Genomic DNA, 13860 nt, shown 5'->3' on the forward strand with positions numbered 1-13860 from the left:
GAAGGTGGTTGGTATAATTTCCTTCATTCTAATATGAAATGTGTGTTAATTTATCACCTTTTTAATGTGTGTGAATGTCGGGCACACCAGTGGAGAGTCTCGCTGCCTCCTGCAGGGTCTCACTCTTATGTCTTGAAAATGCCAGAAACCGTCTGGCAAGAATCTGGGAAACACTTTTTAAAAATTTTCCAACAGATTCTGTTACCAGAGAATTACTGTCACCACAGTGGGGACACTAATAGATGTGCTACTTTTTTGTCCCAACAAACTTTACCTGGAGGCACTAATAATCTGATTGGTTAGATTAAAACTCAGTGGTTTAACCCTAGAATGTATAAAGATGGCCGACATGACAGCTCCCCTAAAGTGAAGCCAAATCATGTTGATCGCACCCTGGTGGCTGGCTGCAGTATAGGTCATAAACGCCTCCCCCTCCATATTAGTAGATGGCGCATCAATATTCTAACAAGGAATTGGCCCCTGGGGGCAACGGACAATAATTCTGGGCTGTAGACAGTGGGTATGTGGGCCAAGCATTCGGACCTTGATGCCACGGCTCCACTCCACAATCACTACTGCACAGACTCTGGCCCCAAATTACATCAAAAGTGCAAAACGGCGCCACCTGTATTTGAGATATTGAAGCTTCATTACACAATGGGTTGTCGTTCATCTTTACAGTCTGTGGGTTTAACACAAATTTTGAAATAGGCTATTTATACAAACACTTACACAGCGATAAATATATTCATATTACTTTCAAAGACCAATCTTTTGAACTAAGTAATATTCAGTATCAGTATTATTATTATAGCAATTTATTATATCATCAATAAAATGTCAAATCACAGCAAAAATGGGAAACAATTCCTTATCTTTAACAACTTCCTCTTATTTATCTGCCTTCTCTTTAAAAGTATTATTAAGTTTCCTTCTCCCAATGTAAAGCACTTTGGGCTGCATCTATTGTCTGGAATAATTCTGTGATTATTTCCACCAATGGGATTGTTGTAATATGTGAGGAACTGTTTGTAAAAACAAAACTCTGCCCTGGTCTGCATCATATCTTGTAGCCAGATGACACCTCTGTTTGTTGATACAAATTGTATCCTATAAACTTTTTAATTAAACAAGATCATTGTTTTATATGAGAATATTTAAACAAAAAAATATTTCGAGTTGAAAATTTTGAGTATTGGTGGCAAACTTTGTCACCTTTGGTATTTAGACTTTATTTATATGAGGGGCTTTTTATTCCCCTTTTTTTCCAAGTGCAGGGAAGAGAATGTCTCAAATGCACATTTTGGAAACAGAAACTTTGCTGTTATATGATGCTGAAAGTAACCAGCGTTAAATGTGTTTTACGTTGTGGTTGTGAGGAAAACTGAAGCTTCTTAGGGTCATACTCTGCAGTATTTAACACTCTTAGAGCCAAGACGGTTGCAAGTGCAGTAAAAAGATGTTTTAATGACCTTGGTTCACCTTTCGAATTTGTGCCTCAGGCTCCAGATGTTTAGTGACACCTCAACCACAACGATGAAAGGTGTGGCTCTCAGGAACAAGTCTGCAGTCGTCCCTGTTGATTCAGTGGACTTTCTGACGTTGTCGTGCTATGATGTGATCAGGTGCTCTCGTCCTGCCGGTCTGGCACTGTGTGCTGCTGTTTGCTGCAGGGATGAGACACTTGACATTTGAACTAAACAAACGCGGTGCTGTGTGAACACTCTTGTGCATATTAATTACAATAACATATTAAGTGTATGAGGGGAAAACCTATTTTTCTACTGTCATGACCTTGTTAAAGAGCTGTTTTTCTAATTGTGAGTGTTTATCTGCAAGAATGTTGTCGTCAGCGACCGTGTTGCACACTTTGCTGAGTGTTCTGGTGTAATAACTTGATTTAATGAGTTCAGACTAAAACATGAGGCAAATCTCTGTGTTTTTTTGTTGTCTTTGTTTTTCCCAGCGAACAGCTGATGCAGCAGCTATGCAGACTTTACCTGTTTGTTTTGTTATCCCACCAAACGTGTGTGTGAACTCGTGAAAGAGTTTGTCTTGTGCTGACCTCAAAAATCTCAGTCGTTCTCCTGCAGTATCTCCCCTTTCTCTGACAGGTAAGTTGAGTTGTCAGAAACATAGTGAACTTGTGGATGTTCAGGTGTTAATGTTGACGATGGGTTTGATGTCCTTCACAATCCCAGTACACTAGAAATGTTTACATGGACATCAATATTCTGATGTGACATCTACACACAACAGTTAACAACTGCTCGATGACAAATATCTTGAGTTTGAGTGTAAACAAGTAGCGGGACGTAATGTTGACGTGAGTTATAATCAGACTGCTTTTTAACATGTTAACAGGAATATGAATGGAATATTCTACTAGCTATAAACATCATAATTAAAATAAAGTCTAATTCTGAGTAAGGTAAATACTGTCCATGTCGATGTAGTGAATAGAAATTCAAGTACTGTATCTCGCTAATCAAAGGTTTTAAATGTCAATACAGCCTCAGTGAAAAGGGCCTTTTGACTTTTGTTCAGTAAGTTGTCAAACTTCAGCCGAGCAGCACTTCATTTTTGTTTGTACCTGTACTTTGGTCGTATAAAACTGCAGTACCATCGAGTTAAAGTCATTATTTTCTCACCTGCCACTATCTATTCAACATTTTCCTTATTAATTCATTTATTTTTCCGATGGCTACTCTGACGTGAACTTCTGTCCACACCTGTTGTATTTAATTATTCAGTGTTTTAACAGATAAAACTCTGTATTTTTGTAATTTGTTGCTTATATGACTAAATCGGCCTTATTTTCAACTTTTCTTATCCAATGGGAAGTTAAATGTAAAAATATCTACTATGTCCCTGTTTATCTCGGTACATTCCCACCCTTATTTCTAATGTGCTTTAATACAGTTTCATTTACGGTGTAGAATTTATTTAAGTGCTGTTTTTTTCGGGGACCAAAGCCAAGTAAAAAAATCTGTTTATTGCCGTCCAATGTTTCCCCCTTTTCTCAGGTCAGTGGTAGTTATTTAAAACCAAAGCTGTCATATGTACAACTGTGCTGATTCAGAAGGTATATTGAAGTCAGATTGTTTTTAAAATACCTATTTACGTCTCATGAGCGATATTACCAAAAGATATTTCTATAAGGTGATATTACATTTGTAAGTGAAGGATGTGCCAAGCCCAAATAAATGATCCATATTAGGAGAAAGAAGAGAAAACAAACAAACTTGAAATTCAAATGAAATCCATTGAAGTGACTTTGTAATTCATTGATTCTGTATGACTGTAAGAAAATATCACTTTGGATGTTTTGTTCACAACAAACAAACCTGTGTCATATTTACAGAACCTGAGGCCAAATGAGACGTGTTGACTGTTCTTGTGTTTGATGTAAAAAACGAGCAATAAAAGCCCAACTCAAGCTTTCATGTGTTGCATTGTCCTGGTTTTATTCCGCCAAGAAGGTCACGTTTTGCTGTTTGTTTGTTTGTCAGCAGGATCACACAGAAACAACTCAACGGATAACCAACGGAAATTAGTGGAAGGATGTGGTGTTAGTCAGGGAAGAACCCCGGGGTTGATCCGGATCAGAGGGCAGATCCAGGTTTTCACTTTTTCTAACATGGTGAAATAAGGCGTTTATTGACAAATTCACAGTTTTCCCAAGTAATTCATGAATCTTGATGAAAATAATTAGGAATCTTGAGGGGACAGATTCATATCTATGAGTGTGCAGTTTGGTGCAACTTAATTGAATATAAGGTTCTGTTGGGCCTTGGTGGGACATCTACTCTATGAGAGCGATTAAAATGACAAGCGCATCTATAAAATTGCACAAAAAAGATGATTTGCATCTCTAGTTTTGTAAGGAAATTATTAATTCAACTCGTAAAAGTATTTTCAACAACACAGGTAGTATATCTGGTAATAATAACGTGTGTCCTGGTGGTAACTATTACAGCCATCAAAAGAATTTCACTCCAGTTGGAAGCTGAAAATTTGCAAAACCTGATTTACCAGAAAAAAAGAACACTTATTACAAACTGGCTTTAAGTTGCAATTTCAGCCTCTTTTGAGTTTTACAGTAACACCACATCATGTCAGGTTCAAACAGGTTTTTCTGACGCATCTTCCTTAGTCAATAAATCCAAATTAACGTGCTCTGATCCCTGCAGACAGATCTTTCTGTAGCAGCGTCGTTTGAAATATAAATTAATTCTTTATTCTGGGGGTAAATTACATATTGGAACAAACACCTCAGCATTGAAAACAAAATGACCTCAGCATTGAAAACTTCCCCTGCACAAAATGACAGAAGGTGACAAGATGGGAAGGAAAAGAGACAAATTAGGCGGTTTTCTTTTCTTTTTAACTTTTTTAAACAAATTATTTAAATTCAACTGATTACAAAGAAATAAAAGTAAGGTACAGATATTAAAGCTTTACGGACGAGTGTGCCAGCAACATTGAAAAGCTACAAACGGCCATTTTCTTTTTTGTTGGGTATAAGCACGACATCAGCCAATTCTGGGTGATGGCATTTTCTCTAACGCTCCTGTTGCTGTTTATTTATCAGACATGCAAGCATTAATATTGTCAGTATTGTAAAAGGGAGGTGTCCGTGATCGACAGAATACGTCGCTTGCTATTTTTCCAACCGATTAAAAGACGTGCTTCGTTGGGATCGGGGGGGGGGGGGGGGGGGGGGGGGGGCTGCGCTCTAAAAAGCAGGTCGCTGTGTGATTGGCTAACCGCTGCTCGGCAGAGCTTTGGCGAGGCTGAAGCTACAAAGCCCGTCAGCTGGTCGTTCCTTGTCCTGATAGGACCACAGCAGGAGCTCCTGCAGGTTTCGGGCTCCACAAGGAAAGTGATGCGTTGACATCGTTGTGTCCCCCCCTCCTCACATGGACTCAAACTCGTCGATGCGCTGCTTGGTGTTACCCTGGCGGATCTGGCGCAGGGTTTTGTACTTGTCTCTTCCTGCCCTGACGTTCTCGGCGTGCAGCATGTCGTTCTGAGTTTTCTTTGTGTCGTCACGGGCCTCGGCCAACTCGGAACTCAGAGCCTGGACAGAGACAGACACAGAGAGGAAAGGGGGGTGAGAGGTTTAAGGACCAAGATGAGATAAGTCAAGGAAAGGTTCCATCATTTATTATCTCTGTCTCCCCAGACCATGATGCATCATCCTCAAGGTTTGGGCAAACCTCAATAAGGATGTAGTGTTCTGACCAAACACAGCTAATGTTTCCTGAGATGATATTACATGCGAAGCCAATGCTAAGATGCAGATAACTTTTCCATATTTTGTTTCGACGATTGATTTGGCGCTTTAGATGATGAGAAAACTCTGAACAGGTCTTGTGCAAATGTCACTTTAACAACAATGTTCGGAAAATATGCTGTGTATTTAAAACTTGATGAATTAAAAACATCTTTGTTATTTCAACTATTGCATATTAATGGATGAACAGATTTTGTGCGCTTCTGAGCAGAAATAACACTGAGTCAAATAACACTATCATAATTATAGAACAGGATTGAATAGAAAAGAATCAAAGTTGAAAATTGTCTTTGGCAGAGCATTTTAAACTGAGAAAACAAGAAAAACTTGGATATTCCTGGATTCAATCTGAGAAACTAAGCTTTATGGGAAACGTATTTTAGTTAAACACGTGAATCTCAGGATGAGTTTGTTCACAAGTATCTATAAGATCTGAAGCTGTTATTCTCGAGCTCTCTTTTTCTTTGACTCAAAGATTCTCTGCAGCCAAACAATATGTGGTACAGCTGTCTTCCTTTACTGAAAATGCTGCAGCTGTTATTTATTTTTTCTATGGAGAATAATTTGTATTTTCATCTCTATTTGCTCCAAAAACCTTCTGACAGTCTGTTTGATTCATGGCCTCTGCTTCTCTTCTGGCAAACTTAAAGCAGGTGTGTGCTTGTCCAGCAGCCCGTCCAATTTTGAAACATAAAATAGTGAAGTATGAACAGTTTACCTGCACTTTACTTCTCCTAAAAATGCATTTAAATTGTCTTCCGTTTTTATCCTGGGTGTTTTTTTATTTCATTTTTTCTCCCTTTTCTATTTATTATGAGTAATTATCCAATAATAGTATTATTTGTATCTATTTCTGCTCTACCTGTAGCTGTTTCTTGACACGTTCGTTCTTCTGCGCCTCAGTGATGCGTTCCTCCTCGCTGCGGTGGCTGGTGACGCCGTCGCTGAGCAGCTCGGCGCTCGCCTCGGCGTTGGTTTCGTCCTGTTCGTCGTGCTCTGGCGCCGGTGGAGACGTCATGGCTGTCTTCAGCTCCTCCCGGGTCTTTTCCAGGTCTTCTTGTGCTGATAGAGCCTGGAAACAACACATGTGCTTATTCACAGAGAGAAACAGACACAGACTTGTACAGATATGAACACGGACAGATGCACAAACATTTGACATAGAAACATATACACTTTTTTAACTCTTTAAGACAATTTTTTTCAGTTTAAAAATGATTTAATTGAGGTAAAACCTTTTGTATCAAGGGATGTTCTTCATCTAGTCCTATGTTCAAAAATGTTTATTTATATATATATATTATCACCTGTTTCTATATTCATATGACATTTTGAATGATTTAGACTTTTATTCTTCACTGCTCCCTAATGTGGCTTTAAACCATAAATGTTTCAAGTTGCAATTATTTATTATCTGTAAACTCCTCTGTAGAGATACAAACATTGAATTATAATTGGTCTGGAAATACAATTAAAATAGTATACTATAATAAAATAATAAATATATATTGAAGCTAACATTTTCTTTAACAGTAATTGTACACTAACAGGATAGTGTTGGCCCAAACTAACAGGTGGTGGTAAATGCTCAGATTGTGGGAAATAGTAACTGGCCGAGAACACTGCTGATCCTCATGATAGTAAAATAATAAAAAACAATGGTTAATCTGCACTCTTCCTTTTTTCTAAGTAACTGGAATGTCCGGTTTCCTCTGTTCTGTTGTCTAAATCACTGTTGACAAAGAATAAGAGTCTCAATGGTCGGAAAGGTGTCACTGGTGAAACGGCAACAAACAAGACCCCACACAGGCCCAACACACACACCATTGTATTCAATAATAAAAAGAGAATAAAACACCCACCCACACACACACACACACACACACACACACACACAGGGATAACCCTACTTTGTGTTGCCACTCTGTTGCTTCCTCTTCTTTTTTCCTCTTTGCCTCCTCAAGCAGAGCAATTTTAGCAGTGAACTCCGCAAGTTCAGCAGCCTGTTGAAAATAAAAGTTCATCTAAAAACCCAAATGTACAAACAATTTACACTAATATGACACAGGTAGAATCAGCAAATTCTTTTCACTCTTGTTTTATGATTTGAACGAGTCACTGTGCGAACATCAGTGAATCAAACATAATGCTGCTGGTCATTAATGTCATATATTGTCAATATAATAAAACACTTTCCGATGTGTTAAGTTTGTTATGAAGGTAGAAAAACAAGGATTACAGAAACATAGGAATAAAGGTTTTAAAGGAATTTAAAGGTACATTTTAGCTTTTGTCACCTGATATAAAAGTAATTTTAACTTGGACAAAAACACTGAAACAAAATGAGTAACTGTTGGAGACGCAGGTACCAGTTGTTCGTGGTTCTTCATCTGGTCGGCCGCCTGCTGAGCCAACGACGCCTTGGCCTCCTCCGCCGCCTGCCTCTCCCTCTCCAAACGCTCGGCCTCTTCCTTCGCTCGCTTCCGCTCCTGCTCCAACTCAAGTGCTTTGTGAGTCTGATCCTCCAGCTCTGCACACACAACAATATGAGCTGCATACCATTCACAACCATTGTGACCGTGTGATTGGGACAAATGCAAGTAAAGTCATGCTTAAAATGTTACATCTTCTCTGAATAATCATTAAGTTACACAAGAGTTTTACAATTGAATGATCTCAGACCACATTTGAGTGAACGAGATGTTCTTAAAGCAGATGATCAGAGATGAGCCGACATTGTTGTGGAACTACAAAAGACCTTTTGTCTCTCAGGGATTAATTTTAATCCTAAATCACATTTATATTAGATTAAGGTTACCTCATTATTTGAACCTTTGGTCATCTCACGGTAAAGGTGCTTTCAGACACGCACTGAAGTCAGAATATTTTCTTTAAATTTTTCCAGAGGGGCTGTATGTGAGAAAGCAAATGTCCAAGCTCTGGATATATTTCCTTAACTTTTCCTATAAGCCCCCTGGTAAAATGCACGGAGAATGTGAGCAGGAGTAAATGTGAGAATACAACAAGAAATTTCTGGAAAGTTCATAACCCACGTGTTGATGATGTTTCTAACATGCAACAGACACAATACTGACAATAACGTATGATTGTGTTTAAATCACATTGACGCCACCATCGGCCCTTATCTCCGAAAGCTCTTGATTGTCATTGTCTTTCCAAGTTAACGTCTTCAGCTACATCCTCTGTGTATTGCACCTCTTTTTCATCCTGGGAGATATTTATTCTTCCCGTTCATCCCGTTTTAGAAACGCCATCAACACGCCAACAATCGCTCACTGACAATTGTCCTGCCATTGACATTTTCCTGCTGTATTCTCACATAGACTCACTCAGACAGTTTCCAGACATTTTACAAGGGGCTGGCGGCAGGAAAAGTTGCAGAATTGTCTGGAGCAACTGACCCGGACATTTGAGTCCTCACCAGAAGTGAAGGAAACTATGATCTGATAAAACATCAAAAGTTCAACGCTTGACAGTTTCAGACACATTAGAGTGACTCTTTTATAGCCTGTGGATGGAGGCCGGCTGAGGGAAGTGCATGCGCTCTCCTCCTGCACATGCGTCGTGTCGTACCTTTCTGAGCTCTGTGTGTCTGCTCCTCGATCTGCCTCAGCCTCTGGATCAGCTCCTCCTTCTCTCTCTCTATTCGCTCCTTTTCCTTCTCCGCGTGCTCTCGCTTCTTCTTCTCGTTCTCCAGCTGCGCTCTGAGTCGGCAAAAAACACAGAAATCAGCCATCACGCCCAGCCAGTCACTTATCAGTCGACCTTAGTGAACCATCAGAAGACTCAAGAGGAAATGTTATTGAAGTGATGTTAGCCGTTATATTTTAATTTCCTGGTTAATCTAATTTCTCACTGTAGTGTGTGAGCATGTAAACCAGAAAATATTTGTTTTTTACGACATAATTTAGTTTTGCCTTTCTATCTACTTCATCCTCCCCACATTTATGGACACTTGAATCAGTAATATAAGCATGCATTGTTTGGTACAGTATATTGTAATGCATTGCATTTGTCATTTTTTTATGGGTGGAGTGATGGATTTAATTCAGAATGCAGTTGCATCGAAGAGGGATGTTAGATGTTATAAAGTGCTTCACAAGTAAATATGAGAAAACAACAACACACACACACACACACACACACACACACACACACACACACAGTTCACACAAACAATACAGAAATGAATGCAGCAGTTTCCCCACAGACGTTTAAAAACAATCAAAGCGTGCTACAGACTCAGATCTACAGAAGTGGAGCAGGATTTTCTTTAATGCAGCACTGCCCCCTATTGCTCACACAAAGTTTTTCAATGAATTTCCACTCCAAACTTTTATTTGTTCGTTGACTCAGTGTGAACATGAATCCCATAAACAATAGGCAAAACATGAAAATGAACAGTTTACACACTCAGATTTCCAACAGGAATAAATGAAAGATGAGAAGCAGCATGTGCTCGTACCTCTCCATCTGTTTGTGGTGTTTTTCCTCTCGGGCCTGAGCCTTCATCTGCTGCACCTCAATGGTGTCGGGCTTCCTCCTCCTCATGTACAGCTCATGGTTTCCCATACATAACGCCAGGATGCGCTTGTTGATGCGCAACCGAGGGGCGTAAAACACAAAATCCTGAAGAAGACACAGAAAATCTGTTCAAAAATTGAAATCTAATCTAAAAATATGACAGCCGATCAAAAGTTGTTCCATCACTTACTGGAGCTTTCTTATCAATGGGCTTAATGACAAACTTCTTGTCGTTGAAGGAGATGTTTCTGATCTCGCTCCAGGGGAAGCCGATCTTTGGCGACAACCTGAGGAGATTTTGTAAGTAAGTAAATAAAAAAAGATACTTTCATTTCAAATTTTAAAGATATGTGCATGCTTTGAAAGTTTTAGGTGTGAGAAAAAAGCCCGTGTGTTCCATGTTCTTCATCTGCTATGCTGCTCAACACCAAAAGGGGGCACTGTTGTCAAACAAATCCATGAGGGAGAAGGAAAAATCTAGATTTCATTATTTTTCACCAGATATAATTTAGCTGAGATAGACATTCTGCCCTTTGGTACCAGACTAGCTGCAGAAAAGCTTTTCCCAATATTCTCCTGACTTTGATGCAAACATTTTAACTTTAATGTTTGTGCCATATTTGAAGATGCAGGGGATCAAACGTTTATTGTATCAGACAGTGAGTTTTAAATATGGATTTATGGCATGTTGACCCTTTTAACAATGAATTAATCTAGACATAGCCCCATTTATCACCTCTCAGTAATAACTGTGTCAGAGAACCTAAAATAAACTCTGTGAGTGGGTGTTGACGTCATCGGCAGGAACTTCTCTTGTGGTTTCATTTACTTCCTCTTTGATATAACTTTTCAGCTTCGGTTATGATCACATCAGCTAAACCAGTGATTGCAGGGGGCCTCGTCACACAATGCATGTCAGTGAGTTGTGAGCAGGAAATAATGATGGGTGGGGCCTGAAAGAGTAAAACTATAAGAAAAGCAAATAGTTGAGTAAAGTGATGTGTATCATCTCACAACCTTAGTTTTATCACGTAAGGAAGGAATCATGAAACTCGACTGTACCCATCAGATCAAATTCACATTTGTGTGTTTTTGTGTTTTGATTACTTGTCTTCATGCTCATAGATGTTTAGCCCCAGCGCGTCGACCCCGAGCCACAGCTCCGTGCCCTTCTTGTTTTTTATTTCAAAGTAGTTGACACCATACATCTCCAGGTCCTGAGCGATCTTCAGATACTCCATCATGGCGTCCTCCCTGCACACACGCACAGATACTAAAAGTCAAAACATGGACCTGAGGATCCTGTAGCCAAAGTCTTAAAAACTCGACTGATAGTACAGTTGTTTCTCTGACCTGAGCATGCTTCTGTGTTCCTCATGCCAGGTCTGTATTCTGTCCTCCCACTGTTCCTTTGTCAGCTTGTGTTGCTCCAGAACTCTACGAGACACATGAACACACTTTTACTATTTGTGTACGATATCACTTTTATTCTAACTACTATGAGTACTGTGTATACACTGTACCGTTGTGGCAGTAGCCGGTCGGAGGCCAGGTAGCCCGGCTTGTGAACATCTTTGTTGTAATCTCCGTACTTGGCCTGGACAGCGTAGGAGGCCAGCAGCACGGCCGTCTCCGGGGGACAGTAGTTCTCATCGTTTAAAATGGCCTCCTTCACCTGCAGGGAGGATACACACACAAGCAAACACACATTCAGTCAGTCGTAGCGTATGGTTAGAACCACAGGAGGTCTCCCAGCAGAGAGGATTGAGATGCTCGGTCAACCTACATTTCAAAGTCTATATATTTAGAGCAGCAGTGAATCCATCTGACAGTCTATCAGTCCAGAGGCGAGTAGTCAGAGAACAAAAGGAGAGGCGACAACAAATTTGTCAATCAATTTTACACAAGCTTATACTTTTGAGGACAAATTATTTTACTGTTTTTCCGTCAGAAGAGGTCAACTTTCCCAGTCGTTCCTTAAGCACTTACAGAAGTTTGCCTAAAACTACCGTTTGAAATGAGCAAATGTTTTGTATAAATTAGAGCCATTTTTAATAACTTGACACACTCTAAGAGAAACAACTACACAAAGCAGCATGGGGCGGAGACACTCCTGCACTCTGGAAAAGAAGGGGAAGTTCCCAGTTGGTGTGGATGAAATGATACAAGACAGCCAAAGCCATTTATAGAAAAACAAAGTGAATCACATGCTGCAAACATTAGTCATTTTAGCCTAACATATTCATATTCTTGAATTGTTTTTATGCCTCCATGCCGGTTTGCCGCTGGTTCCCAGAGGTATTTTATTTTTGGTTTGTCCTATTATTGTGAACACTTTATCTCAATAACGCCTTGAGGGAATCTCTTCAAATTTGGTACAAATGTTCCATTGGAGTCAAGGATGATGAGATTTGATTTTGGTGGTCAAAGGTCAAGGTCACTGGGACTTCACGATGCACATTTTGTTATCTCCTCCAGGGAATCCTTTCAAATTTGGTACAGACGTTCACTTTGACTCACAGTTTAACTGAATAGATTTAGATCAAGGTCCTGTTGGCCTCTCGAACATGATATCTCAAATCTGTGTTTGGGAATTTCTTCTCAAATTTTGACCAGTTGTCAGAGTCGATGATAAATGGATTAGATTTCGGGGGTTAAAGGAAAAATATGTATGTATATAGAATCGACACTCGTTGGCAGGATCATACAACGACAGGGTGATAATTCTAGTTGTTCCTGCCTCACTAACACAAGAATGACGGTTGAGTTATCATTTGGGTTTTTTCTCTATCTTTATCTATACCTGTATCACTGAAGAACATCAATTAATAGAGCAAGTCAATGCTGTGCTAGTATAAGTTTACAGTGTCTGGGATGAGCAGTCGTACGGTACCTGCAGGAAGAAGAGCTTCTGTGTGATCTCCTGGATCAGCTCCTCGGAAACATCCTCTGGGAAGAACTTTGCTCTGAACTTGAACTGTAGCGGATTCTCCTTCTTCACATCCTGCTGGGTCACCTGAGAGAAAACACACCCACACACGTCATTTCATGCTTTACCCTTCACCCTGTGCCTTCACACGTCTTTGTGGTCCCATGCAAACATGTGACGTGTCAAGTCCTGAGGAAAACAGCCTCTGTGGCTTCATTTAAACATGATTAAAGAGACGTTTCCATAAACGTTCTGCAATATTCATTAAGGCTATTTCCTTAAGCAAACAGAATATTAAAGTGAGATTATATATACAAGTTCACTTCTAAGGCTTTCCAGCATTATAAAGTCTGACGGACTCCACAAGAGGATGATTGTTTGATATTTAAAATCCTTTAAACTTTAATAATGTTTGTGTTTTCAAGTTGTGGAAATTAATGAACAAAATAAAGATATAAAAAGTGACAGATATGAGATCACAGCTCCTGATCAGCTCGAAGGGGTTTGATCGATTGGGTTCAGGGTCTCTCACCTTTTTGTTGAGTTTGAGCCACGTCACGTAACCTTTACTGTCTGTGTACTGGAGGCCGAAGAACCAGACCTCCCTCAAACCCACCGTCTTCACCACCTGAAATCACAGACGTCGTTTTGTTTTTAACAGTTTCACAGGAAGAAAACGTCGCTGAAAACTGTCCGTTAATCAAGCTTATATAAAAAGGTCCTATGAGAAAAATGTTTTTTGATAAGTCCAATTTTTTTTTTAAATATATGTTTATTGACCTTGCTTTGTACACAGGTCACTGATAAAACGAGAAAATGCCTTCACTAGACGTTTTAAACAACTTAATGCAATAGCAATACATAACTTTTATCTCATATCTCCTACAAATATTACCCATAGCATCTTTATTACACTCAATATTAAGTACCCAATAAAAATGAAGACTAAAAAATAAGAATTGAAAAACAACAATCCACTCATAACACATCATATCATTCAGGTATCAAAATTAAAAAGTAGATAAAATTAAATTTAAAAGTAAAATAAGGAACAGTGTTAGAAGCTAGAACAAATCAGACATGAGTA

General features: G+C 39.3%; 1 protein-coding gene across 2 annotated transcripts in view; it reads right to left on the minus strand.

Annotated features, from left to right (window-relative positions):
- Positions 1-4365: 4365 nt before the first annotated feature.
- The window catches only part of LOC117754610 (radixin), a 31787-nt gene continuing 22292 nt past the window's right edge, over positions 4366-13860 (minus strand). For both annotated transcript variants that reach the window (XM_034573612.1, XM_034573613.1), the window contains exons 4-15: positions 13306-13401; positions 12738-12860; positions 11368-11519; positions 11198-11281; positions 10952-11098; positions 10035-10131; positions 9786-9949; positions 8894-9024; positions 7669-7829; positions 7210-7302; positions 6162-6371; positions 4366-5083 (exon numbers count right to left, since the gene is read on the minus strand). In XM_034573612.1, coding sequence (XP_034429503.1) covers positions 4919-5083; positions 6162-6371; positions 7210-7302; positions 7669-7829; positions 8894-9024; positions 9786-9949; positions 10035-10131; positions 10952-11098; positions 11198-11281; positions 11368-11519; positions 12738-12860; positions 13306-13401 — 1623 coding nt within the window. In that variant the 3' untranslated portion in view covers positions 4366-4918. The remainder of the gene's footprint in view (positions 5084-6161; positions 6372-7209; positions 7303-7668; positions 7830-8893; positions 9025-9785; positions 9950-10034; positions 10132-10951; positions 11099-11197; positions 11282-11367; positions 11520-12737; positions 12861-13305; positions 13402-13860) is intronic.

Source organism: Hippoglossus hippoglossus, chromosome 21 (genome assembly GCF_009819705.1).
Source record: "Hippoglossus hippoglossus isolate fHipHip1 chromosome 21, fHipHip1.pri, whole genome shotgun sequence".
Classification (NCBI taxonomy): domain Eukaryota; kingdom Metazoa; phylum Chordata; class Actinopteri; order Pleuronectiformes; family Pleuronectidae; genus Hippoglossus; species Hippoglossus hippoglossus.